This window comes from Mesoplodon densirostris, chromosome 2, assembly GCF_025265405.1.
Source record: "Mesoplodon densirostris isolate mMesDen1 chromosome 2, mMesDen1 primary haplotype, whole genome shotgun sequence".
Classification (NCBI taxonomy): domain Eukaryota; kingdom Metazoa; phylum Chordata; class Mammalia; order Artiodactyla; family Ziphiidae; genus Mesoplodon; species Mesoplodon densirostris.
In genome coordinates this window covers 129,731,235-129,755,456 of record NC_082662.1, presented here as the reverse complement: position 1 = coordinate 129,755,456, position 24,222 = coordinate 129,731,235, and the positions used below count along the sequence as shown (strand labels likewise).

The following is a 24,222-nucleotide window of genomic DNA, read 5'->3' as shown; positions in this document are numbered from 1 at the left end:
TACTAAAATATTCTTATTTACTTATTATATTTACTGAAATACACAAAGTTTGCCAAGGGTATAAATATAAATATATTACTTATATACTTGTCAGTGTCAACTTTTACTCTCAAATACCCCCAGGACAAGGAAAAATGTATTTTGAGCAAATTTATTCAACACATTTGCTGGATGCCTGCTATGTGCCAGGGACTTTAATAAGTATTGGAGATAAATGATAAATAAGCAAATACAGCCCAATGTGTCAGATGGTAGGTAAAGGAGGTACAGGCCTAAGGGAAATACAGCAAGGGCACTAATAACCCAGTCCAAGGTACTCAGGGAAAGTTCCACCAAAAAAGGGAGGAAAGAAAGAATATTCAGGTGGAGATCTGTGGCAGAGACATAAGTAGGAGCACATCATGAAGGGTCTTGTAAGCCTGGACAAACAGTCTACACCTCATCTGGAAAACAATGTGGACCTCTGAAGGATTTTACATAGGGAAGGGCATAATCAAATTTTTGTTCTGAAAGAAAACTCTTGACTACAAATTGGAGGACTGGTACAGGGCAAGGCTGCAGGCTGAAAGAGAAATCAGAAGGTTGGTGTGTGGTTTGGTGAGAGATGATGTGATCTGAGCTAGTGTCAATGGCAGTCAAAAAAAAAAAAAAGGAAGGATCTTAGGTATTTATGAGACACTACAGTGATGAACTGGATGCTTAGCCTTGGGCTGAGGAAAAGAGAAGAGTTGCGGATGGTGGCCAGAGTCCCCAGCTGCTTTCAGAACATGCCGATGGAATATGGAATTCCTTATCTGAAGCCAGAAAATGTTGGCCATTACATCAGTTCAAAAATGTCCTGCGGTCATGGATCAATCACAGCTTCGGAACTCAGACAGTGCCACAGACCCAGTAACTTAATTGAGAATATCCACTTTTGGGGTAGCAAGCAATAAGGATTACTTGCTTGATATCAGCAGAGAGTATCTGCTATGTAGGCATGTAGGCTGCCAGTCCATTCATTAGTCCAGGTTACATCCCATTAAGGGATTTAATTATTTTGAAGAGTTAATCACCAAGACCTTGCCTAATGATGGTTATTCACAATTATGCACCCCATGGGTATGAACAAAGCCATCCCTGTTAGGGGCAGACGAAGAGAGATGAATAAGCTCATCATGCCCATGAAGGGCCAGGAAATAGCAAGGAATTAATATCAGGAGCAGCATGCTTATTACAGGGATCTGGGTAGCTGGATTCCTACAGTACTAGAAAGTACTAGAAAGGCTGCTCCAGTGTCCAGTCTGGCTGCAAAAGGTGGATGGACAACGTAATCTTGGCAGTGCATTCGGCAGTATTTGGAAAAGTGTGCATGGCACTGCAGGAGACGGTGGCCTGTGATGTGACTGGGGCAAGGGAGGAGTGCCAGCAAGTGCCAAACACTCCAGCTCTTCCACAATCACTTATTCTGAGTGGGCAGAGAGCCCCACACAGAATGGAGGCAGAATTCCTTCACATACTCTCTCCCAGTGGTCCCAGCTTCCCCAGGAAGCAACCATGAGGATTTACTACATTGCTCCCCCAAAACCCCATGGTCTTAAGAAACAGACTCTTTAGCCCTCTAATCCTACTTCTAAGAATTGATGCTGAATGAATGAACAAAAAGAAAACAATGGTTTGTACAGAAATATTTACTGCAGTATAATTTACTTCTGAAAAAAAGAAATAGCTTAAATGTCCAATAATAGAGAAATATCAATAGTTATATACATTTAATCTGGTGTATATGCTACATTGTATGTTATGCAGCCAATTTAAAATAATGTTTACCAGGGTTTCTAATAACATGGAAAGATGCTTATGGTATGACATTAAGTTCAAAATTAAGATACAAATTTCTTTATATGAGCCTATGTATGTAATTATGCATAAAATATCAAACCATTAAACAAATTTTTGTCGATGATCACATGGATGATTTTGTTCTCTTTCATTTCTCTGTAGTTTCCAAATTTTCTATAGTAAGAAGCTATTGGTATTATAATGAGAAAAAAATCCAACCTATTCTTTTTTAAAAAAGTTCCAAAAACATCAATAGACCATAGGAAATACAGAGCGAAATGTCTAGAGAGAAAACAATCAAGCGTATAGGTAAACAAAACTAAGACAACTTTAAAGAAAAGTTATTATTTAATGAAAATAATTGAGAAGAATGTCTTCGGGTTCATGATTTATTCATGTCTATATGATTGGATTCTAAAAGAATCAAAGAGGTTAAACTCTTGCTAATCATAGTGTTTATGAGTTTATATATGAATGATGATTTTCCTTAGAAATATATTGGAAAGCAAGCAAGAACATAATTAGAATTACTCAACAGATGGGGGAGCAAAAGTATACAGAAGCAGCAGGAATTCACTAAGAACTGCATTGAGGGAGGACCAGAAGCCACAAGAGCCAGGAGGGCTCTGCTGAGCAGCCGATAGCGGAGAGAAAGCTGCACAAACCTGTTCGCTGACAGCTCCTTTCATCACCGCTCTACCACTCTGTATTCTTATCACTGGTTTTTCTTCTCCCCCACTATTCATTGCTCATTTGGCTTTGTTTCCCCAGCAAATTCTGTCTCCCCCACTACTCATTGCTCATTTGGCTTTGTGTCCCCAGCAAATTCTGTCTCCCCCACTACTCATTGCTCATTTGGTTTTGTGTCCCCAGCAAACAGCACAGTACCTTGATAAATGTTCGTTCAGTAAAGGCACATTCAAAATTATTCTATGGCCACATTTCAAACAGGAGAATGCTAATTTATAAGCATGTGTCAAGTGTTGATTTTGTGGAACAAAAAAGATACTATTTTGAAAGAAGGGGACAGTTTTTCATAAGGTGACACTATTTTCATGTTGATACTGCACCAGGAGTTATTCAGTCTGGAGATGAGAAGGCTGAAGAGAACCTATTGTTTATGTGGAACATTGAAATAGAAGTTGTCACCCTTTTATATCATCACTGAGAGAACAACTGGAATAAACAGGATTAAACCGAAACAGGTAAAATTAAGTTGACTGAGCAGAAAGGGACCAACCTGGTTCTATTGTGAAATCTATAAAAATCACACACTGTTTATTAGACTGGGATGGCTTAGAGCAGTAATTCTCAACCCTGGCTGCACAATGGAATCCCCAAGTTATCTTTTAAAAGGTATCAGACCCTGAGCCCCTCTCCAAATATTCAATTTAACTGATCTAAAGTGAGCTTGGACATAGGTATATCTCAAAGTCTCCCCAGGTGATTCTTACTGGTCTTATGGCTGAAAGTTGCCATACTGGGACAGAAGGGTAAGAATCTACTTGAAAATATGCACATTTTTCTTTCTCTTTTCTTCACCTAAACTTTGAAGAACAACCTGAATTATTATTCTGGGAAGAATTATCTTAACCTCCTTTAATAGAAGTTGAGAACTTGATGGACAGCTGAAAGTTATTCCTGCTGTAAAATGATAAAGTAAATTCCTGTATGGAATTTGAAAGTAAATGTCTTGCACTAGAAAAACAAAAATCAAATGAAAACAGCAACTATCTTTTATGAGCTCCATTATTTGCTGTTTCACAAACATTATCTAATCAAATTTACAAAGCAATCAAATGAGATAGGCATTATTAAATCCATTTTATAGATGAGGGAATGGATGATCAGAGGGATTATGACATTTGTCCAGTGTGACCACAACTACCAAACTGCTGGTCATGTCAGATGTGGATGGTGCCAAACCTATGGTCTTTCCGCTGTAGCAAATGCCTCCTAGATAGTTTGCTTTTTCCATAAGACCAAACTTTGAGAACTGAAAATAAAAAAAATAACGGATTCTAAACTGAGCCAAATAACAACAGAGCATTAGTATGTATCCTAATTTATGTTCTAATTAATTTATACATGTTTTATTTTTCCCTATAACTCCATAAAAGCACAAAATAGACTATAGGAAGTTTGCCATAATATAGTAAAAATGTATTCAAGTCCTCAGATCTACATCAGAACAAAGGATGAAATGTGCATTTTCCATGTTGTATCATAATATCCTACCTTCTCTGGCTGTCTCACTCCAACCTACTAATTACAATATACCAACCTCTTAATTACAACAGGTTGGAAGAATTTCAATTATTTAAAGGACCCCTCTCTACCAACTATGCTTATCTCCTTTCAGGCAAAGTGAAAAGCAGGAACTATTGTGATTTTATTTTTCCTAGATTACAAAAGAGTTAGTAATAAAGAAAAGAAATTTTAATTAAATATTATGATGAGGCTGCAACATTTTTGGATACTTTTATCAGACTTTTACATGGAAACAACATTGTCAAAAATAGGATTCTCCCGGGTTCCAGAAATACCCCTGTGTTGCAGAGTAGATGCTGACTGTTTGCACGATGAATGAGTGTAAAGTCTACTTCAGTAGACTTGGAGAGGGAATGGAACAGCAGGGATGGGAAAGAAAGGAAGAGTGGGCTTAGAAGGGCATTGAAGATGGAGAATCAATAAGATGGTGGAGACTGGGAATGAGAAGTACTGGAGTGTGTGGAGTCCTAGCTGACTCCACCAGACTGCAGGCTCCCTGAGGATGGCTAAGAGATATTACAGGTCAAAGTATGAAGTGATAGTAATAGAAAATGTTAACAATATCATTTATGAACAAATCATGAAGATAGCTATGAAACAAACATCACAGGAAAGGGTTTATAGTTGGGTGAAACAAAATCTCTTTTCTGTTGCTTAACCTACATTGATAGTCAGTTAGGAAGAATATTGCTAGGAAGGAATGAGTGGGCTACAAGACATGGCCTGGAGACCTGAGTCACACATGGATGCAGCTGCCTAATCAAGGGATGGCAGGATGCATCCCACCAAAGTGAGATCACTGAATGCTGCCTGGCCTTAGGGGACTTCAACTTAAACAAAAACAAGGAGCAAAACACCAACCAATTGACCAAAAACCAAAAATCAGAAGTGGCTGTAGGTTGGATAAGATCACATTACTTCCTGCGTATTCAAGATTCAAGATGTCAGTTGTCCAGAGGGATATATGTGTATGGATGTATATATGTATACATAGATAGACAGATGGGTGACAGCAAGACACTGTGTGTGTGTGTGTGTAAAAATTTGTAATAAATAGAAGTTAGAATTCCATATATAATGACAATTTTCCTAATCCTTCTTATCTACCCAGAATCTCACATTTGTAGAAATTATATTCCTCTTTTAATTTTACATGGTAACCATCTTGGATTCTAGCATAGTGTAAAGTACCCAGTAAGAACTCATTATTTGTTACTACAATTAAACTGACTTGAACTAAAGTTGCAGTGTGCACCTAAATAAGTAAATGTGAATGATAACATTCATGAATTTAACAATAAACACTTACATAGGCACTAAATGGTCAAAGATTGCTCTATACCCCTTACATATATTAACTAATTTAATCTACATAACAACCTATGAGGTAGATTCTGTTATCACCTTGATTTTGCTGATGAGAAAACTGAGGCACAGAGAGTTTAGCATCTAGCTCAAAGTCACACAGCTACTAAGTAGATAAAAAGAAATATAAACTATACTCCTGACTCATTTCTATAGTCTGTCTACCACTGACAGTCTGTCTACCACTTACTGTGTAGAGACAGGATCCTGGCTTATGCTTTCCAAAATAACCTCTTGGATCATTGAACTTTCAAACATGCTAGTTACTAAATTGAGTAAATACTGTTTGATTATAAAAATCATAATTTTTCAAAATTAAACAATTGTGATGTATCATTAACTGGTAATCATGGCTCACTGTAGACCAGCAACTAATTGATTTCATATAAATATATCTCTTTAAGATTCAGTTGTTGTAGCTCATTAATTATTTTATTTGGTTTCTTCCAGTGAACTCATAGAGAATAGGACGTTTTTGCTCAATGAATTAGGTAGCTCTACTAAGAAGTCTTTGTCAAATCATATTTCCTGGCTTTTCCTAAAGAGTCTTGATTTCATAAACCTCCACCATTTTATCCCATAAATTAGCAATCAAGTCGTCCTAGAAATTCAATGTTTCAGGGTCTAAACTCATCATTCAGACAGAAAAAAACAAAACCCTTAGCCCAACCATGTCTTTTGATTAAATATGAAAATATAATTTCCATGGAACTGTAGACCTCACTAGCCCTTAACATGACTGTGATCCAGAGCAAGGTCACTGCCCAGTTTCTTTCAGCACAGAAGGAAACAGCCACAAAAAGATTAACAACACCCAGGGCGAAGTAGGAAAAACAAGATGAGTTTTTCAGGGTGGGAATTAAAATAGCGATCCTTTGGCAGCACAGATTAAAAATGTATTTTTAATTAATGTGTCTGTTTCCAGGCAAATGAAAAAAAAAAAGGTAGGCATTCATCATCCTATTAACAATGACCATAGCTCACTCTTACAAAATGGCATCCAGGGAGGACACAGACATCCAGAGAACACACAGATGTCATGTGCCATGTTTATTTGTGTCCCTTTTCTGCTGAGCTGGGGCCTGCCTGCCACTGGCTATACCATTCCTTGGTGTATTTTGCTTAGAGCTGCATTATGATAAGTAGATAGGCTGCTTTTCAGTTATAATTCCTACTTATTTATTTACCATTTATGGTTTCCATTTAGGGCTTTTCAGGCTCTGTTGGTTTAGAAGTCTGTTAGAATAGTCCTGTTTGACTATTGTGCTCCTCAAAATAAAAATATTTTCTTTTAAAAATATATTAACGGAAAATAAGCTGTGAACCTGAGCCAATTTTCATTACACTGAAACATCTTTTAAAAATTTTAATTAGCTCACTTGAGTAATTACAGTGTGAATTTCTTTTTCTTAGCATTCTTTTTCCTGTGTGCAATAAGTCAATCAATGACTATATCCCAATATTTATGAGGGCTTGGTAAAAATAAAAACATGCTCAAAGGTCCAAAGATTAGCCATCCAAAATCTGAAAGGTTGGGTAAAGTCTTGAATTTCCTATTTCCATTTGAAAGATAAAATCAGGTAAAATTTAAATCAAATAGGCTTTCAGCCAGTACCTTCCTTTGTAGAAATGGTAAAACTTGATGGCCTGGAGAGAACAGGATATGGATCTTTAAAGTGTACCCAAAGAGAAAAAGCTGGCAGCAAGGACCTGCTTTTTTTTTTTCTGTTCCTGATCTCTGTACAATTACCCCTATGGTGTGGTGAGAGGGCAGGAAGGAGTGAGCCAGGCTCTTTAAAAATAATCTCTAAAAGCTCAAGACATGTGGTATTTAGACAAGTTCTTCTGGGCCTTTGAAGCCTAAGTACTTTTGCAAACACTGCTCTAGGGCTTGAGGGTCAGGTGAGGGGAGATGGGGAATGGAGCAAACCAGGCACCAAGCACTCTACTCCACACGCTTGCTTTTTCTTTAAAGACTACAGTCCATGCCTGGTATTCAACTAGTGTCAGTCACTTGGCCACCAGTGGACCAGAGGAATAGGAGAAAGGTTACTGTCTTGTTGAAGTTGCAACCCTCCGAACTCCGCTGTCAACCTCCGCCCTTCCTCCTGCTCACCACTCCTTCCAGGGTATGGTACTCAGGGCCAAGAGCAGACAGGAGTAGGGAGAGCTGTTCATGAGAGATGGGTCTCACATCCTGCTTGAATCCATTTAATTCCCTAAGCAGGTAAAGCCCCTCTATCCTTCAAGTCTGCAAAAGCAGCTCTCTCCTTGTGAAGAGGCAAAGTGAAATTAGCTCAAAACTCTGAAGAAAACCAACTGGTGTTAAACTGTAAAGGAGCCTGGTGCTGTTAGGGGAATGAGAGGCAGCAAAAAGCCATCGCTGGTGGGAGCAGAATGACTCCACCGGAAGATATCAGTTCACACTAGGGTCTCCTCCTAAAGGACTGCTGGGTGAGTTCAGTAATAGCCAGGTTACTGACAGCAAATTGAAAAATTTCATTTGTTGGCAGTAGGCCAGCTGTTAGAAAGTGACTTGAATTAAGCTAAGAGCTACCTTCTTTCTGCATGGGTAACATCCACCTTAATTTACTCTAAAGCCATGCAATTGACAAATACTTTTTCCCTGACCAAACTCTAGCCAGGATCCTCTGAGTCTACTTCTCTACCAGCCCTCAACCTTGGCCTATAATGACTGTAGCCTCTCAACACAAATGATTTCATCCACCCTGCTCTGCCCTACCTCTGTCTCTCCTCCCCCATTAAAAGGCTTGAACAAACACTAACATGGTTTCTAACAGCTCAAGGCCACATCTCTAGGATGACCTTAGCCCCCACTAAAGTGCCTGCCTAAGAAAGCTCAAGACTGCCAAAGAATAGGCTCTTCAGCCAACACTTGAAGATAGGCCCCTGTCTCCCAGCCTATGTGGGAGGGTAGGAGCCTAACTTGGAAAAGCACCAGCTAGCAATCCCAGATGGGTTTCACACGGACCAACCCTCTTTCTATTTTTTATAAATTTCTACTTCCCTGACCCTGTTCAGGCCCATGTCACGCCCTTCCATCTCCCTCATTCTTCCTATAAAGTGCCCGAGCATCTCTGTACAAATCTAAGTTGAGTTCCTGTCACCTGGGACTCTTCCTTACTGCAACAGTATTACTGATTAAAATCTGTCCTCACCGCTTTAACTAGCATCCAGCTTTGTTTATCTTTCCATTCAACAAATATTATATTTACTACTCAACAAATATTTACTGAACACCTAGTATGCATCAAGCACCATGCTAGGCACTGTTAGGCAAAACAGACCTAGAGCCTCAAGCATCCATTTCATCACTGCCCTGTGAGCAGTACTGAATACTGACCATGATGTGACTTTAGGAACCATGACGCAGAAAGGCTGTGCCATTCTCTGATGACCCATCTTCTCCCAGAGTCTGAACACCAGGAGGGTTTGCTGGGCTCATAGAGCAAGAGGTCAGAATGGTTTGGTTCAGCTCTTTTCAAAGGTTTGTGAGTATACAAACCACTTGGGAATTTGGCTGCCAACAATTCCTCCCATTCCTGTACACGTATGTTCGTCCTGGAGTCTCTTGTCCCTGCAGTGATTGTGGCCTGGCCATGTGACTTTTTCAGACTAACAGAATGTAGCAAAGTAAAGTTCTGGGAGGCCAGGAATTAAGAGGTCTTGTAGTTTTCATTTTCACTCTCCTGGGATCCAGCTGCCTTATAAAAAGCTTGGCTTAGATTACTGCATGATGAGTGTCCACATTCAGAGAATGAGACATGTCCAGCCCTCAGGGAGTCCAGCTTCAGCTACCCTCCCACTTAAACACAACTGCATAAGTAATCCCAGCCAGCACTACTGAAGCAAAAGAACTGTGAACCAAGTCACAGAATCATAAGAAATAATAATGAATATGTTTTGGAGTTGTTTGTATACCACAATAAAAAATTAAATAGAAACTACTGTTGCGAACACTTAAAGCATGTGGCATTGTCTCTGGGACTGGGTGGTGGTAGGGGCTGGAATCTCATTCTGTTACTTAAGGCTGGAAGAACAGTGAAGAAATTGCTTTTGAGGCTTTGAGAAAGTAATGGGAGAAAGTTTGGCAATGCTAGTGCCTGCTGTAAAGTAGGAGATAGAAAATATGACTAGTGGATTTGGAGATCTGGCTAAGGGGATTGTTCAGGCAGATTATCAATCAAAGTTTTGGTGGTATATGATAAGAAGAAACTATTTCATTTTCATGCAGAATTTTGAGAGAAATGTAGAAAATCTAGGACAGTCTCTCAATTGAGCAAAACATTCTCAAAATGAGAAATGGCCTCAGGGTAAAGATCAAATCAAAGCTGTGGCTGTACGATTCCATGTTGAGACCTCTGAAGGATTAAAAGTAGTGTGTGTGTGGGGGTGACTCTCAAAAGGGCTCCTGGAAAATTCAAGGGTGAGGTTCCGAAGCATCTTGAGTCACAGTCCAAAGTAGAAAAAGACCACCTGTGAGTTATTTGTGGTGTGGCCTTCTGCTAATAGAGTGGATTATAACTGGATACATAGAAAGCCTACAGAAGTTTTTAAGGGGTTGTTCCATTTTGGACTGAAAAAGGACAGAGATGGTTTAAAATGAAAAGAGGTCTCTGGGGCCTCAGATTTCTACTGGTAGAAAGCCAACCAAGAAAATAAGTCTGAAGCAAGCACAGGCTATTTCTTATGAAAAAGAAAGAAAAACACAGAGGGTGGAGCAAAGAGTTTCTGAGAACAGCAGATTAGGAAAGCACCCCCAGGAAACAGAACTAGATCCCAGTCTAGAGACATTCCCTGTTCTCCAAGTTCGGAAAACTGGTGATGTGTGCCAGGCTGGCTTTTAAAACTGCTGTGGGTTCAATGACTAATTTGTGCTCTCTACTTCCCCCTTTTGAACAGAAGTATCCATTGTAGTTATCTCATCTCTATTTTGCCATTGTATGTTGGGAGTGTGCATTGGGGGGCATGTATCTTGTCTTTTTAGTTCACAGGTTTCCAAATCAAGAGAAGCCCTCATGAGGAGTCCTATTCAGATCCTGTCCTGATGCAGATGAAGAGATCCTAGACTTTGAGCCTTTGCTGGAAAGGGATACACGTTTTGGGGGATGAGGAGTGCATTTTGTATGTGGGAGAGAGAGATGGATTGCTGTGGCCAGAGTGCACTGTGGTATGTAATTTCCAAAGATGCCTGCCAACAATTCTCCACATTCCCATATGGATGCTACCTCTCTCATCTTGAATTTGTGACTTGCTTTGACCAATAGAATAGGGTGGAAGCAATTGGGATTCTAGAGCTCAGGTCTTAAGAGGTCTCACAGTTTCTGCTTTTGCCCTTTTAGGATATAACCACAGGTAAAGAATTCAAGCTGCTTTACTGAATGATGATAGATACATACAGAGAGAGAGAGAAGTCCAGCCGGCCGCTAGACATTCCAGCCGTCTGAGGGAAGATGCTCATATGTGAGGAGTCATCTTGTACCCTCCAGCCCCAGGTAGGCCACCCCAGCCAACACTATTTAGATCAGAGACAAGTTCTCTGACAAATGCTGCCCAGAATCATGAATAAATAAATAATTGTTATTTTTAAAAACCACTAAGTTTTGGGATGATAAATGCTGCAATAAGCACCTGAAGCACCTGCTTCAGCAGAGGTAGAACAGTGTAGAACATAATTAGTAAAATTATCCAATTTTTCTTTAGTATATCCTTTATGGGTTTTTTGTTTATTTGTACCTATTTTCTAATATCTTTTGACTTTAAAATAGTATAATTGAAGAAAATCAAAGCACCAATGAGGTAATGATTATAGGCTTAATGCCAACACATTCTGTATACAAACAGACAAAATTAATTTTATCCTTGACCCCCCCCATAGGACATTTAAGTATAGGGCAATGGTCATATACTTGATAGCTCAGTGCTATCATGGTTGTACCAACATAAAGAAAAACATGCTAAGGATTACCAGGATTGGGGTGGTGGGGGTGGTGGTGTGATGAACTGGGTGATTGGGATTGACATGTATACACTGATGTGTATAAAATTGATGACTAATAAGAACCTGCTGTATAAAAAAATAAACAAAATAAAATTCAAAAATTAAAAAACAAAAAGATTACCAGGATCATTTTCTTATCTCCAGGACATTTCATTCAGAAATCATTTACATCATTTAGTCAGGTTTCTAAAGGCTGTTCTTATAACTAGTAAATTTCTTTTTCCTCTTCACTCAAATATGACAGAGTCAAGAATATACAGATATACTGGGAACTGTGACTCCACTATTAAAAAAGTTAGTTCTGAGCCACAAAGACAAATTAGGACACCAATTAACCAATTAAATGTCTCAGCAAGCAGTTACAGAATTGGAACTATAAACACGCAGGTTGTGCAAAGCAGAATTCTGTGATGTGCAATCAATGGACACCACAAGACACCTCTGAAGTTGTCCGATACAGCAGTGCTGCATAGAGAGCCTCTTGTTTGCAAGGATGAGATGTGATTTTGCCCTTGAAAGCATGGCATTCTAGTAGAAGCTGAGCAACCTATGATTAACAATGGCACATACATAAAAATGTAATAATGGACATGAACTATGGGTATAGATAGACTGAAGAAATGAACTTGAACTTGAGGAGTGGAAGCAAGAATACTGAGTATAAAATGCACATAAGTAAAATCATCACACACATTAGAGGATGTGGCTTACCTGACATGCTGATGGATGACTGTGGTTGAGATCCCAATGGGAAGATACTATGTCAACAGACTTTTTGGCCATGCTGAGTAAATTCATCCAGCCTTGGAAAAGTGATAAGTGAAATGGTGCATTTTCTGAATAAGTAAGGCCTTCAGGAATATTTTCCACCAGGGCAATTCTTAGAAAAGATTTTGAAAAACAAACAAACAAAATCTAGTCAAATTTGAAGGCATAGATTTTTACACATGCATACAGAGACATCTGAAAAATACTCTTTACTCTTTCTGAATGTATATGTTCCTCATAATTTACATTTTTCAACAAAGGCCTTTAACATTTCCCTTATGCTAATCTACTGTGTTCTGAGAGTTTATGTTCAATTTCTCCTCAGTTAGCACTTATATTTCAGAAAATCATGGTATATGTTCCTAATGTCCAGTGTCAAACTAGCCTTGAGAAAAAGTCCAAAGCTTCCTACACAAGCATCTTCCTCTAGTAATATCTCCAGTTTCTAGTACAATGTTGGACATATATTAGAACTAGTTTAGCAAATAAAATATTATTAGTTTTATTACTACTAGAGAATAAAAATAGTAAATGCTATTACTATTGCTTAAAACCTCTGTTTGTGCTTCCCAACCTAAGGCATAAAATGATACTAAGAATGAAATTTAAAAACCAGCCTGTTGCAGGGCTTTATTAAAGTTGGAGATAGTGAATATATAAAATAATAGTAATAACCAAGCCCTAAATAAACTACAATCAGCAATATCCTAATAAATGTGTCTTCTCTTTTTATACTTCCTTATTTATTGACAACATATACACTGTGGCTTGCGTTGGTGCTGCAGCTAAGTCTGTGTGGTTTTCACTTCTGAGTTAGCCAGGTGACACATAACATTTTAGTTTTTTTTTTTTTTTTTTTTTTTTTCCTTTTTGCGGTATGTGGGCCTCTCACTGTTGTGGCCTCTCCCGTTGCGGAGCACAGGCTCCGGATGCGCAGGCCCAGCGGCCATGGCTCACGGGCCCAGCCGCTCCGCGGCATATGGGATCCTCCCAGACCGGGGCACGAACCCGTATCCCCTGCATCGGCAGGCGGACTCTTAACCACTGCGCCACCAGGGAGGCCCAACATTTTAGTTTTTAAAATTTATTTCTATTTTAAAAATTTTATTTATTTATTTTTATTTTATTTTATTATTATTTTTTAAAATCTGAATACCATGGGGCATCCTTGAAAGGTCACTGGCATGGAAGTTCAATATCTTAGTTCCCTGATGAGGGAACGAACCTGGGCCCTCATCAGTGAGAGCTCAGAATCCTAATCACTAGACTACCATGGAATTCCCTGACTTTTCTTTTTATAAATTTATTTATTTATTTATTTTTGGATGTGTTGGGTCTTTGTTGCTGCATGTGGGCTTTCTCTAGTTGCGATGAGAGGGGGCTACTCTTTGTTGTGGTGCGCAGGCTTCTCATTGTGGTGGCTTCTCTTGTTGCAGAGCACAGACTCCAGGCATGTGGACTTCAGTAGTTGTGGCACATGGGCTCAGTAATTGTGGCTCACGGGCTCCAGAGCACAGCCTCAGTAGTTGTGGCACACGGGCTTAGTGGCTCCGCGGCATGTGGATCTTCTCAACCAGGACTCGAACCTGTGTCCCCTGCATTGGCAGGTGGATTTTTAACCACTGTGCCACCAGGATAGTGCCGATAACATTTCAATAAAGGAATAAACAGTTTTTTTTTCAGTTTAAGAAATGTAAATTCTCCTGCAACTCTTGACAGGAAACTCCAAACTCTTATGAAGATAGGGTTAGGGTTAGGGTGTAAGCCCTTCTAGAACAGAGATCTTTTTATTCAAAGCTATGCATCCTTAGTGCTGGATACATAATTAGGGCTCAAGAAATACTTATAGAATGAATTTCAGCTTCTAATGCAGAATCCAGAACTTCTCACTAAAACTGTTTACTGTTTATTTTAATGAGACTTGTTCCATTTAGCCAATTTTAGAAACAAAAACAATGCTCTTAGTAATATGTTTGTGTATTTGATGAATATCATAGCCAAAATGGGGTTGGGTATATGTCTTAGAGACATTCACAGTTTTAGGTCCAATCATCCAACCACTACCCACAACTGAATTAAATCTTGTTGAGACCTTATGAGCACAGGACAAGCAAGTCATTTACTGTACATAACACAGAAATGACTAAGACAAAGCTCCCTAGTCCTCTGGAATTTATAATCTAGTGAAAGAGCCAGTCTCATACGTAATGATTTAAATAGGAGGTAGGCTCTAAGAAATGGCAAAACAAGAGTAAGAATTAATTAGATGGATAATGCACCATCTAAAGTACAACTGGAGCATGAGCAGCAAGGAAAAAATAATTAGGTTGCGAGCATCTGGAACTGGAGAAAGTGGGGCTTGAAATGAGTCTTCAAAGATATAATTTTTATGGGTCAGCTGGAAGAGAAAGATATTCTAGGTGTATTTGGATGCTTGAGAGTTGGTTGGCCAAGGGAAGTGTGAGGTAAGAGAGTTATGGCAGGGGCTTGCCATGGTGGAGAAGACTGGCAGTGTCTGTAGGGACCACACTGTAGAGGTTGTGAACCAGGAAGAGAAGTTTGGACTTAATTTTGATGCTTTTGAGAGCAACCAAGTACATTTTAGGGGTCTAACTCTGACAGCACACATGTATACTACTGGAAGGGAGATGACAGTCAGTAGAGGGTAGAGGGTCCATTAAAACTGACGAGGAACACGGGAAAGGGGTGAGCATTGAGAGAAATTATCAAGGGGGAAAAAAGAAGAGAAAACTAGCCCAAAGCCTAATGTGGGGGGGATGCCTACATTTTTCTGGTTGATAGAGTGTGAAACGGATGAGAAGATTCAGAAGGGACCAAAAGAGAAGCAGGAAGACAAGAGAGGTCCAGGAGAAAGCAGTGTTTGGGAAACCAAGGAGAGAGAGAGTCAAAAAGGTGGAGAGAGGGGATTTTTTTAATCTACTTTAAAACCTTTGAAGGCAACAGACAGAGGTTGAAGTTGGATATTTTAATTCTATCCACATTTAAATTCCAATTATCTATGTAAATAGAAGGTAGACATAGCATGAAGAAATGATCCCAAATAATCAGCAGTTTTAGCCTCTCCTACGACTAAGGAATACGTTTAAAAATCAAACAAAAAAAGAATCCGAACAAACAGAACAAAAATAGAACATCATTTAACAAATAGAACTAACTAGTTTCAATTTTACTTCAATATAAAAGCCATGCTGAGAAAGACAAAGAAGAATCAAGAAACCCAGATAAACCAAACATACAAAACAAAGGATATAGAGTAATTGTAGAGTTGTAGGTGGCTCTGCACCACCCCTTTCTTCATACCACCTACATGGTTTCTGATAGGCATACAATAAGGATTCCCGATTTCTTTTAGAAATCTTTAGACCATATATTCTTAACCTTGGATCCATGAATAGAATTTAGGGGGACCTATGAGCTTGATCTTTATTTTCCCTCATTTCTAACTGAAATTTAACATTCCTTTCAGTTATGGACATAGGTAAAAAATGACAGGAATATTAAAAGAACCTGTGATTCTGTCACCATTTAGAAAATTTACTAACATCGATCCATCCACTCCTGAGGGTCAATCCTGGCTGGGACAACATTTTATCAGCCAGTCTGACCCTGATATTAGGTGGAAACTCTGAAAGTTACAATTAGGCCCACAAACCCCAATGCCCCAACTCCTAGAGGTGGCCTTTGGGGTATTTGATAATTGAGATCCAGCTGAGAAGGAAGAGAAAACCCGATGTGAAAACACTTAGGCCAGGGCTCAAGTTAAACTGATGGCCATAGCTGTCAGCCATGCCTTGCAACCTCAGGACAACCCAAGGGGGCCAAGGAAGTTTAACCAACCACCTGGAGGTAAAACGAGGAAGGGGAAATGCTTCAAATGCAAGTCAACCAGCCAGTGGGCCCAAAAATGCCAAAAAGAACCCCCTGTTCCATGCCCAGTCTGCAAACAAACAGGTTATTGGAAGTGGGACTGTCCCCAATCCCGAAGGGGAAGGGGGGCTCCTGTTCCTAAGATGGCCATGGATGACTGAGGTGGCCTGGGCATTCTGGCAGCTTCCCCTTCATGAGATGTCTATCTCCTTCGAGGAGCCCTGGGTGGTCCTTGACGTGGCAGGTAAGAAAACCAGTTTTTTAATTGATACGGGAGCCACTTACTCTGTCCTGATCTCTCACGCTGTGTCTCTTTTCTCCAAAAGCTGTACTGTGACTGGTGTCAAAGGAAAGCCTCACACCCGTTTCTTCATTGGGCCTCTCACTTGTCAATTTGAACAGCATTTGATCTCACACACCTTTTTAGCTGTGCCTTGAGTGTCCTAACCCACTACTGGGAAGAGACTTTCTGGGCTCCTTCAGAGTCATATTACGATTAGGAGGACCGGAGCAGCCCCTTTTCTTGATTCTGACTAAGACAAATCAGCTGGAAAAACAAGGGCCTATTCCCAGTCATATTCTACACGCAGTTAACCTTCCTTAATTTCTTGACAAAGGAATCCCTGGGAGGCTATAAATGCCCAACCTGTAAAAACTAGCCTTAAGCCAGAAGTCACTTATTCTAACAAGAGACAGTACCCTATAAAGTTGGAAGCAAGAAAGGTTTGCAACTGCCCATAGATAATTTCTTAAAACATGGCCTGTCAGTATCCATGCAATGCCACTATTCTGCCAGTTGTTAAGCCAAATGGGGAATACTGTTACAAGACCTTAGAGCAGTAAATGATGCAGTAGTCCCTATACATCCACTTGTGACCAATCCTTATATTAGTCCAGATTCCTGAAGATGACAAATGGTTTACTGTGCTTGACACAAGGATGCCTTCTTTTGCATCCGAGTTCATCCCTCATCTCAGTATCTGTTTGCCTTCGAGTGGACTAACCCCCACTAGGGCCAAATGCAACAATATACCTGGACAGTATTGCCTCAGGGGTTTCAGGACAGCCAGCCCATACTTGTTGCTCCAGGCCCTAGGAAAGGAACTAAGGGAAATATACCTAAAAGAAGGGGCCATTCTACAGTATGTAGATGACATATTAATATATAGCCCCACCACGGAGACCTCAGATCAGAATACCATTAAAGGCCTTAATTTCCTTGGGACCTAGGGCTATAGGATCTCCCAGAAAAAAGCACAAACCTCAAAGCAACAAGTTAAATATCTGGGATATATTATAAATCCTGGAATAAGACAGTTATCTCCAGATAGAAAAGAGGCTATATTAGGCCTCAGCCATGGGCCCCAAAAGGAAAATTCTCAAATCACCCAAGGGAACAACAGGGCAGATCGAGAGGCAAAGAAAAGAGCCCTGATGCCCATACCAGGTAGAAACCAACACTGAGAAAATTTGACAACAAGCCACTTGGCTTCAGCAGACAATTAACCACCAATCCTCACTATCAAATATGGGCAGGGGACTGAAAATTGGTTCTCTAGTTTGTTCTCTTGAATCCCACAAGGTATAAAAACTTTTTGGCAGGAGGTTGTCATTTTCTTATAACCCTTTTCTTTTCAGTCATACTGATCTATGACATATTTCGTCTAGTACTCCATTGTTTTCCCTACTGTTGTAAACCTGTGACTAATAAGACTTTTTGGTCCAAGGAGACCTGGAACCAACAGGTCCAGACCTTCCATTCTAAGAATAGAGAAAATTATTAAACTTTAAACCTGAGATTAACAAAATATACATCCAAGCAGAATGGCTTCTTGGCAAGAGCAACATTGCCTCCCCTGTCTGGTCAACAGTTAAGGAAACCCTCCCAAAGTTAACGTGGTTCTTTCCCTTTCTAGGCACTTTAATGGCTATTGTTCTTCTCCTTTTTAGCCCTTGTTTGTTTAATAACCTTTTGATTAAGTTTGTGTCTTTTATGCTCCAACAGTTTAAAATAAGGCTCATGATGACTCAAGAAATTCAACCCTTTCCAGCAGAGAGTGGCCCAGGTCCCTACAGGTCCTTGGGACAGTCAGAGAGGGACTTCTACACCTCTGGGGTCAGCTAGGGTCTGCAGCCCCTGTCCAGCAGGAAGAAGTTTCAGAAGAAAAGACTTCTGGCCCTTGACCCCTTAAGAATAAGGGTGCAGAGTCTCTTAGTGGGGAATGAGGCTGGGACTTGGGGCCATTTGCTGCCGTGCTGCAATGCTTGTATCTGGACACACCTCTCCTTGAGCAACAAAATACAAATAAACTATATGGGACTAAAAATAACTGTGTTCATGTGCAGTTGGGGCAAATTCTGGACAAAAGATACAACGAGACCAAAAAACCCAACTGCCACTTCTGAAGAGCCTGGAGCAGAGCAAAAACAGGGTGTTGGGAGCAAAAGCAGGGTACTGAGCATGCCCCCTGCACTCAACACCACCAGAGGGGTGGGCAAAACACCTAAGCCACCCCTCTGGCCTCGATGTCTGGACACACTCCTAGCCTCACCCCATATAAGGAACAAGCTCACCCCCCCCCCCCTCAGCGAGCAAGTGAGCGAGCAAGGGAGCGAGCAAGGGAAGCTGTTGCCTGTTCTTGCTCCCTGCTGCTGCAGCAGGGGACCAATAAAGCCTTGCCTGAAAAAAATAAAGAATTTTCATACCATGGTATGGTAACTATTGCTGATATCTCCAAGTATTTATCACTACTTTGAAATTATGGTAGTCATCAGATCTTGTTACTTCATGAATAAGTAGAGCAGAATATACATTACTATATCACAAATTTGTTTTTTTATATTTTTGATAACTTTATTTCAACATTACTGGTTTTCTTTGCAGTCCTATGTATTTCAATTTATGCATTTAAAACATTATTCAAGGAAGGAGTCCATTGGCTTCATCAGACTGCTAATAGGGTCTGTGGCACAAAAAAGTTAAGAAGTACTCATCAGATGGATAATATATCTATTCCTTTTTTTTTCTACTTCACACACATTCTTATAAGATTTTTTTCCATTGTTGAAGCCTTAGAAGTAGGTAAGATTATCAAGAGAGATTTTCAAGAGAAGAGAACTGGGTTGAAGCCTAATATGGAAAATATCTAATCACTTCTGGTTGGTAGAGAAAGTGGGGCAGGTAAAGAAGACAGAAGAAAGTACTGGAAAGATTGGAAGAGAAGCGTGAAATTCCCTGGAAGCCAAAGAAGACCAAATTTATCATTATTTGGTTTTTTACTAAACAGAAAAGTAAATTAGGAATTTATACTAAAAATAGAGACACCACCAAAGGTCTAGAGACCACACCTATGTTTGGTAATGAATTCTGGGGAAACCCTGCTCACCTCCTCACTTTCCTCCTTTCTCATTTTACCTGGAGATCTTGATTGCTCCTTTTGTAACACAATGCTTGTTTCCTATGCCCTGCTAAAAAAGGCCTTTAGAAATCAGTCTTGAAATGACTTGACTTATTTCTGTGACCTATCATTTTATTTCCTTTAACAAGCAACAGCTAGCTACACTGCAGGGGCCTGATCTAATTAGCATACATGCAGAGCTCATTTCCATGGATAGCAGTCCTTGTTATACTCTTCTTTCTCAAGCAAGGAAAAAAGTAGGCAGAACTCATTAAAATTCACCTTTGGGCAAATTTCTGGAATGCCTGCATGCCTTTTATCAGTTTTGTTTTTTCTTTTGGATCCAAGATCCAATCAATGTTTACTTGTTGCACTTAGTTGTCATATCTAGGAGAGTTCCCCAGCCTATTCTTGTTTTATTTGCTTACCAAGATGTCAACAATTCAGAAGAGCCCAGGTCAGTTGCTTTGCTAAATACTCCTGGATTTTATTTGCTTGGTTGTTGCTTCATAATTAGATTTAGGATAAGTATTTTTGGTAGGAACAATACGTAGGTAATGTGTCCTTCAAAGTGCATCATATGAGGTGTCACATGATAGTGGGTTGTCCCACTACTGGTGATGTTAAATTTGGTCACTTGGTTAAGGGGGTATGTCAGATTTTTCAATTGAGCAGGACCTTCCTTCCCTCCATAATTAACAAATGATTTGTGCAGATGTATTTTCAGATGGCATGAATATTCCCTAACATTTCACTCACTGATTTGGCTTCTATCTATTTATGATTCTTAACTGAATCTATTTTTATTATACTTATAATTTTCTATCATTTCTTTTATATGTGTTCATTGGTAATATTTTGTAAGGAAAATCTTTTTCTTCTCCCATTATAACTTTTTACATTTTTTAAGATATTATTTTATCAGTATGGATTCTTTTTTTTTATTTCAAAATGTTATTATCTACTTTGTGATGCCCAAATTGTTGCATACATTGCCAGTGGAGGCCCCTAAAAGTTGTCTCCTGTGTCCTTTTGATATGTCTTTCAGTTTTTGAATACTTTTTTATTTTTTGTCACCAGATGTTTCAACTACATTAACTTCTAAACCAACTTTCAAAGACAACTGCAGAGAACATGATGGCAAGTTTGAGTTGACAACAGCAGAGCCCTGCTTGTATAAATCTAGAAAGTTCAGGCTAAAGCCTCATTAATTCCTGGTCTATAATTGTATAAGTGAAGAACTATGCTTTTCTTTATGGAGAGAGGCAGTATAGCAGTAGAAATATTATTATTGTGGCTAGGATCCTTTCTTTGTATATTCAAGCTTAAAAGTACTTTCATAGGTAATATACACATCATCATCACCAAGAAACACAGTGAAATAGGCATGATCTCAGTTTTGGAGGCAAAGAGAGCAAGGCTCCCAGTGGTTAGGTGTCACCCAGATGGATAGAGTGCTACAGAGCAGGGATTTAAATTCAGGTTTGTCTGAGCTCATGTGCATTTCACAACACTAGGTTAGATCCTGGTCTTATCTGAGAAGGTTCTCCACACACTTTGGGTCTATGGAGGGAACAGGTAGAGTGATGCTGAAGATCAGAAGCTGCTGCACTAGAGGGAAGGTCAGCTTGGAATGAGATCTGAACTTTGGAGAAGAGGAGAAGGTGCTCCTCACTCTACTCTCCACTCTATCCATGTCAACAAGGACATCTACAGTGACAGAAAGACACACTTGTCCTTGCCTTAATACTTCCTGATACTGGCCTAGAAAGGAAGAAACCATCAAAGGAGAAAGGAGCCCAGAGAGGATGAAGACAAAAGAAGTAAGAAAAAGGTACGACTCGATGCATCTACCTTTTTGATATTTTACCAATATAAAATGTGAACAAAGAAGTAGGAGTTCATGGATGAAAAGACCATGACACTGTCCTCAAAGAGCTAAAATACACTAAGCCAGATGATTGAAAACAAATGGCTAAAATGCAAAAGGTCTAATGGAAAAACATCTGCATTCAAGGTGGTTATTTCCCATCTGACATCTGGCAAAATAGTAATTACACTATTACCATTAATACTTTAACTGAGCAATATTTATTGAGTGCTTATTTTGTGTCAGGCACTATGTTAAGAAGATTCACTGACTACGTTAATTAATGTTTACAAGAATTCGTAGAAGCAGGTACTATAACTATTCCCATTTTAGGGATGGGGAAACTGAGACATAAAGGAGTTTAAGTAATGTGTCCAAGTGCTAGTGAGTGATGGAGCCCAGATTGAAGCCTGGGTAGTATGACTGTGGACTATATCCTCTTAACCACTATGCTCCACTGTCACTTCCAATTTTCAAAGCAAAAAACGCAGGCAGAGGTACAAAATGCAATTTTCTTCCCATATTCTCAATGTATCTTTGGTAAATCAGGTGCATAAATACCCTGGGGGATATCCATGACAGTAAATGCTAGAGTCCCTTTCTGTTAGGATTTATTCTCTCACCGTCAGTTTTTCATTTGTGTGTTTTTGTTTTTTTTTCCATTTGCTTGTTTGTTATTTTACAAAACAAAATCTTCTTCAACCATAATTAAAAAATTATTTTATATGGGAGTATAGTTGACTTATAATATTATGTTAATTTCAGGGGTACAGCAAAATGATTCACTTACACATATACATATATCTATTCTTTTTCGAATTATTTTCCATTTAGGATATTACAGAATATTGAGCAGAGTTCCCTGTACTATACAGTAGGCCCTTGTTTGTTACCTACTTTAAATACAGTAGTGTAAATATGTTAATCCCAACCTCCTAATGTACACCTCCCCAACTTTTCCCTTTGGTAACCATAAGTTTGTTTTCTAAGTCTGTGAGTCTGTTTCTCTTCTGTAAATAGGTTCATTTATATCATTTGTTTAGATTCCACATATAAACAAAATATGATATTTCTCTTTCTCTGGCTGACTTATTTCACTTGGTATGATAAACTCTAGGTCCATCCATGCTGCTGCAAATGGCATTGTGTCATTCTTTTTTATGTCTGAGTAATATTCCATTGTATATATGTACCACATCTTCTTTATCCATTCCTCTGTTGATGGACATTTAGGTTGCTTCCATGTCCTGGCTACTGTAAATAGTGATGCAATGAACACTGGGGTGAATACATCTTTTCGAATTATGATGTTCTGTGGATATATGCCCAGGAGTGGGATTGGTAGATCATATGGTAGCTCTATTTTTAGATTTTTAAGGAACTTCCATACTGTTCTCCATAGTGGCTGTACCAATTTACATTCCCACGTAAATACCTTTTTCCATCTCCTCACTTTCACTCTATATATTTCCCTAGATCTGAAGTAGGTCTCTTTTAGACAGCATATATATGGGTATTGTTTTTGTATCCATTCAGCCAGTCTATGTCTTTTGGTTGGAGCATTTAATCCACTTTTGTTTAAGGTAACTATCAATATGTATATTTTTACTGTCATTTTGTTAATTATTTTGGATTTGTTTTTGTAGGTCTTTTTTCTTCCCTTCCTCTTTTGATCTATTCCTTTGTGATTTGTTGACTAACTTTGTGCTGTATTTGCATTCTTTTTTTCTTTTTTTGTGTTTGTATCCAGTATAGAGTTTCAGTATGCAGTTACCCTGAGGTTTTTATATAGCAGTCTATATATAATCAAGATTTTTTTAAGTTGCTGGTCTTTTAATTTCAGATGCATTTCCAATATCCTATATTTGTACCCTCCTCTTTTCAAGATTGCTGGTTTTGAGATCATATTTGTATTACTATATGTTTGCCTTTACTGGTGAGGTTGCCCATTTGTAGTTTTCTTATTTCTAGTTGTGGCTTTTTCTTTTCCACCTAGAGAAGTTCCCTTAGCATTTGTTGTAAAGCTGGTTTGGTGGTGCTGAATTCTCTTAGCTTTTGCTTGTCTGTAAAGCTTTTGATTTCTCCATCAAAGCTGAACAAGAGCCTTGCTGGGTAGAGTATTCTTTGTTGTAGGCTTTTCCGTTTCATCATTTTAAATACATCGTGTTACTCCCTTCTGGGCTGTAGAGTTTCTGCTGAAAAACCTGCTGATAACCTTATGGGAATTCCCTTGTCTGTTATTTGTTGCTTTTCCCTTGTTGCTTTTAATATTTTCTCTTTGTCTTTAATTTTTGTCAGTTTGATCACTATATGTCTCAGCATGTTCCTCCTTGGGTTTATCCTGCCTGGGCTTCTCTGTGCTTCCTGGACTTTGGTGACTGTTTCCTTTCTTGTGTTAGGGAAGTTTTTGGCTATAATTCTTCAAATATTTTCTCAGGCCCCTTCTCTTTCTCTTCTCCTTCTGGGACCTGTATAATGTGAAAGTTGGTGTGTTTAATGTTGTACCAAAAGTCTCTCAGACTGTACTCATTTCTTTTCATTCACTTTTAGTTATTCTGTTCTGCAGCAGTGATTTCCACCATTCTGTCTTTCACCACACTTTTCTATTCTTCTGCTTCATTTATTCTGCTATTGATTCCTTCTAATGTAATTTTCATTTCAGTTATTGTATTGTTCATCTGTGTTTGTTTGTTCTTTATATTTCCTATCTCTTTGCTAAAATATTCTTGTAACTTCTCGCTTTGTGCATCCATTCTTTTCCTGAGTCCTTGGATCATCTTTACAATCATTACTCAGAAATCTGTCTCAGGCAGATTGAC

General features: G+C 39.0%; 1 protein-coding gene across 1 annotated transcript in view; it reads right to left on the bottom strand.

The window, feature by feature from the left end:
- PLD5 (phospholipase D family member 5) overlaps positions 1-24,222 on the bottom strand; it is a 473,171-nt gene that overhangs the window by 198,445 nt on the left and 250,504 nt on the right. The window contains exon 3 of the mRNA XM_060088384.1: positions 12,191-12,359. Within this exon, the coding sequence (XP_059944367.1) occupies positions 12,191-12,359 (169 nt within the window). The remainder of the gene's footprint in view (positions 1-12,190; positions 12,360-24,222) is intronic.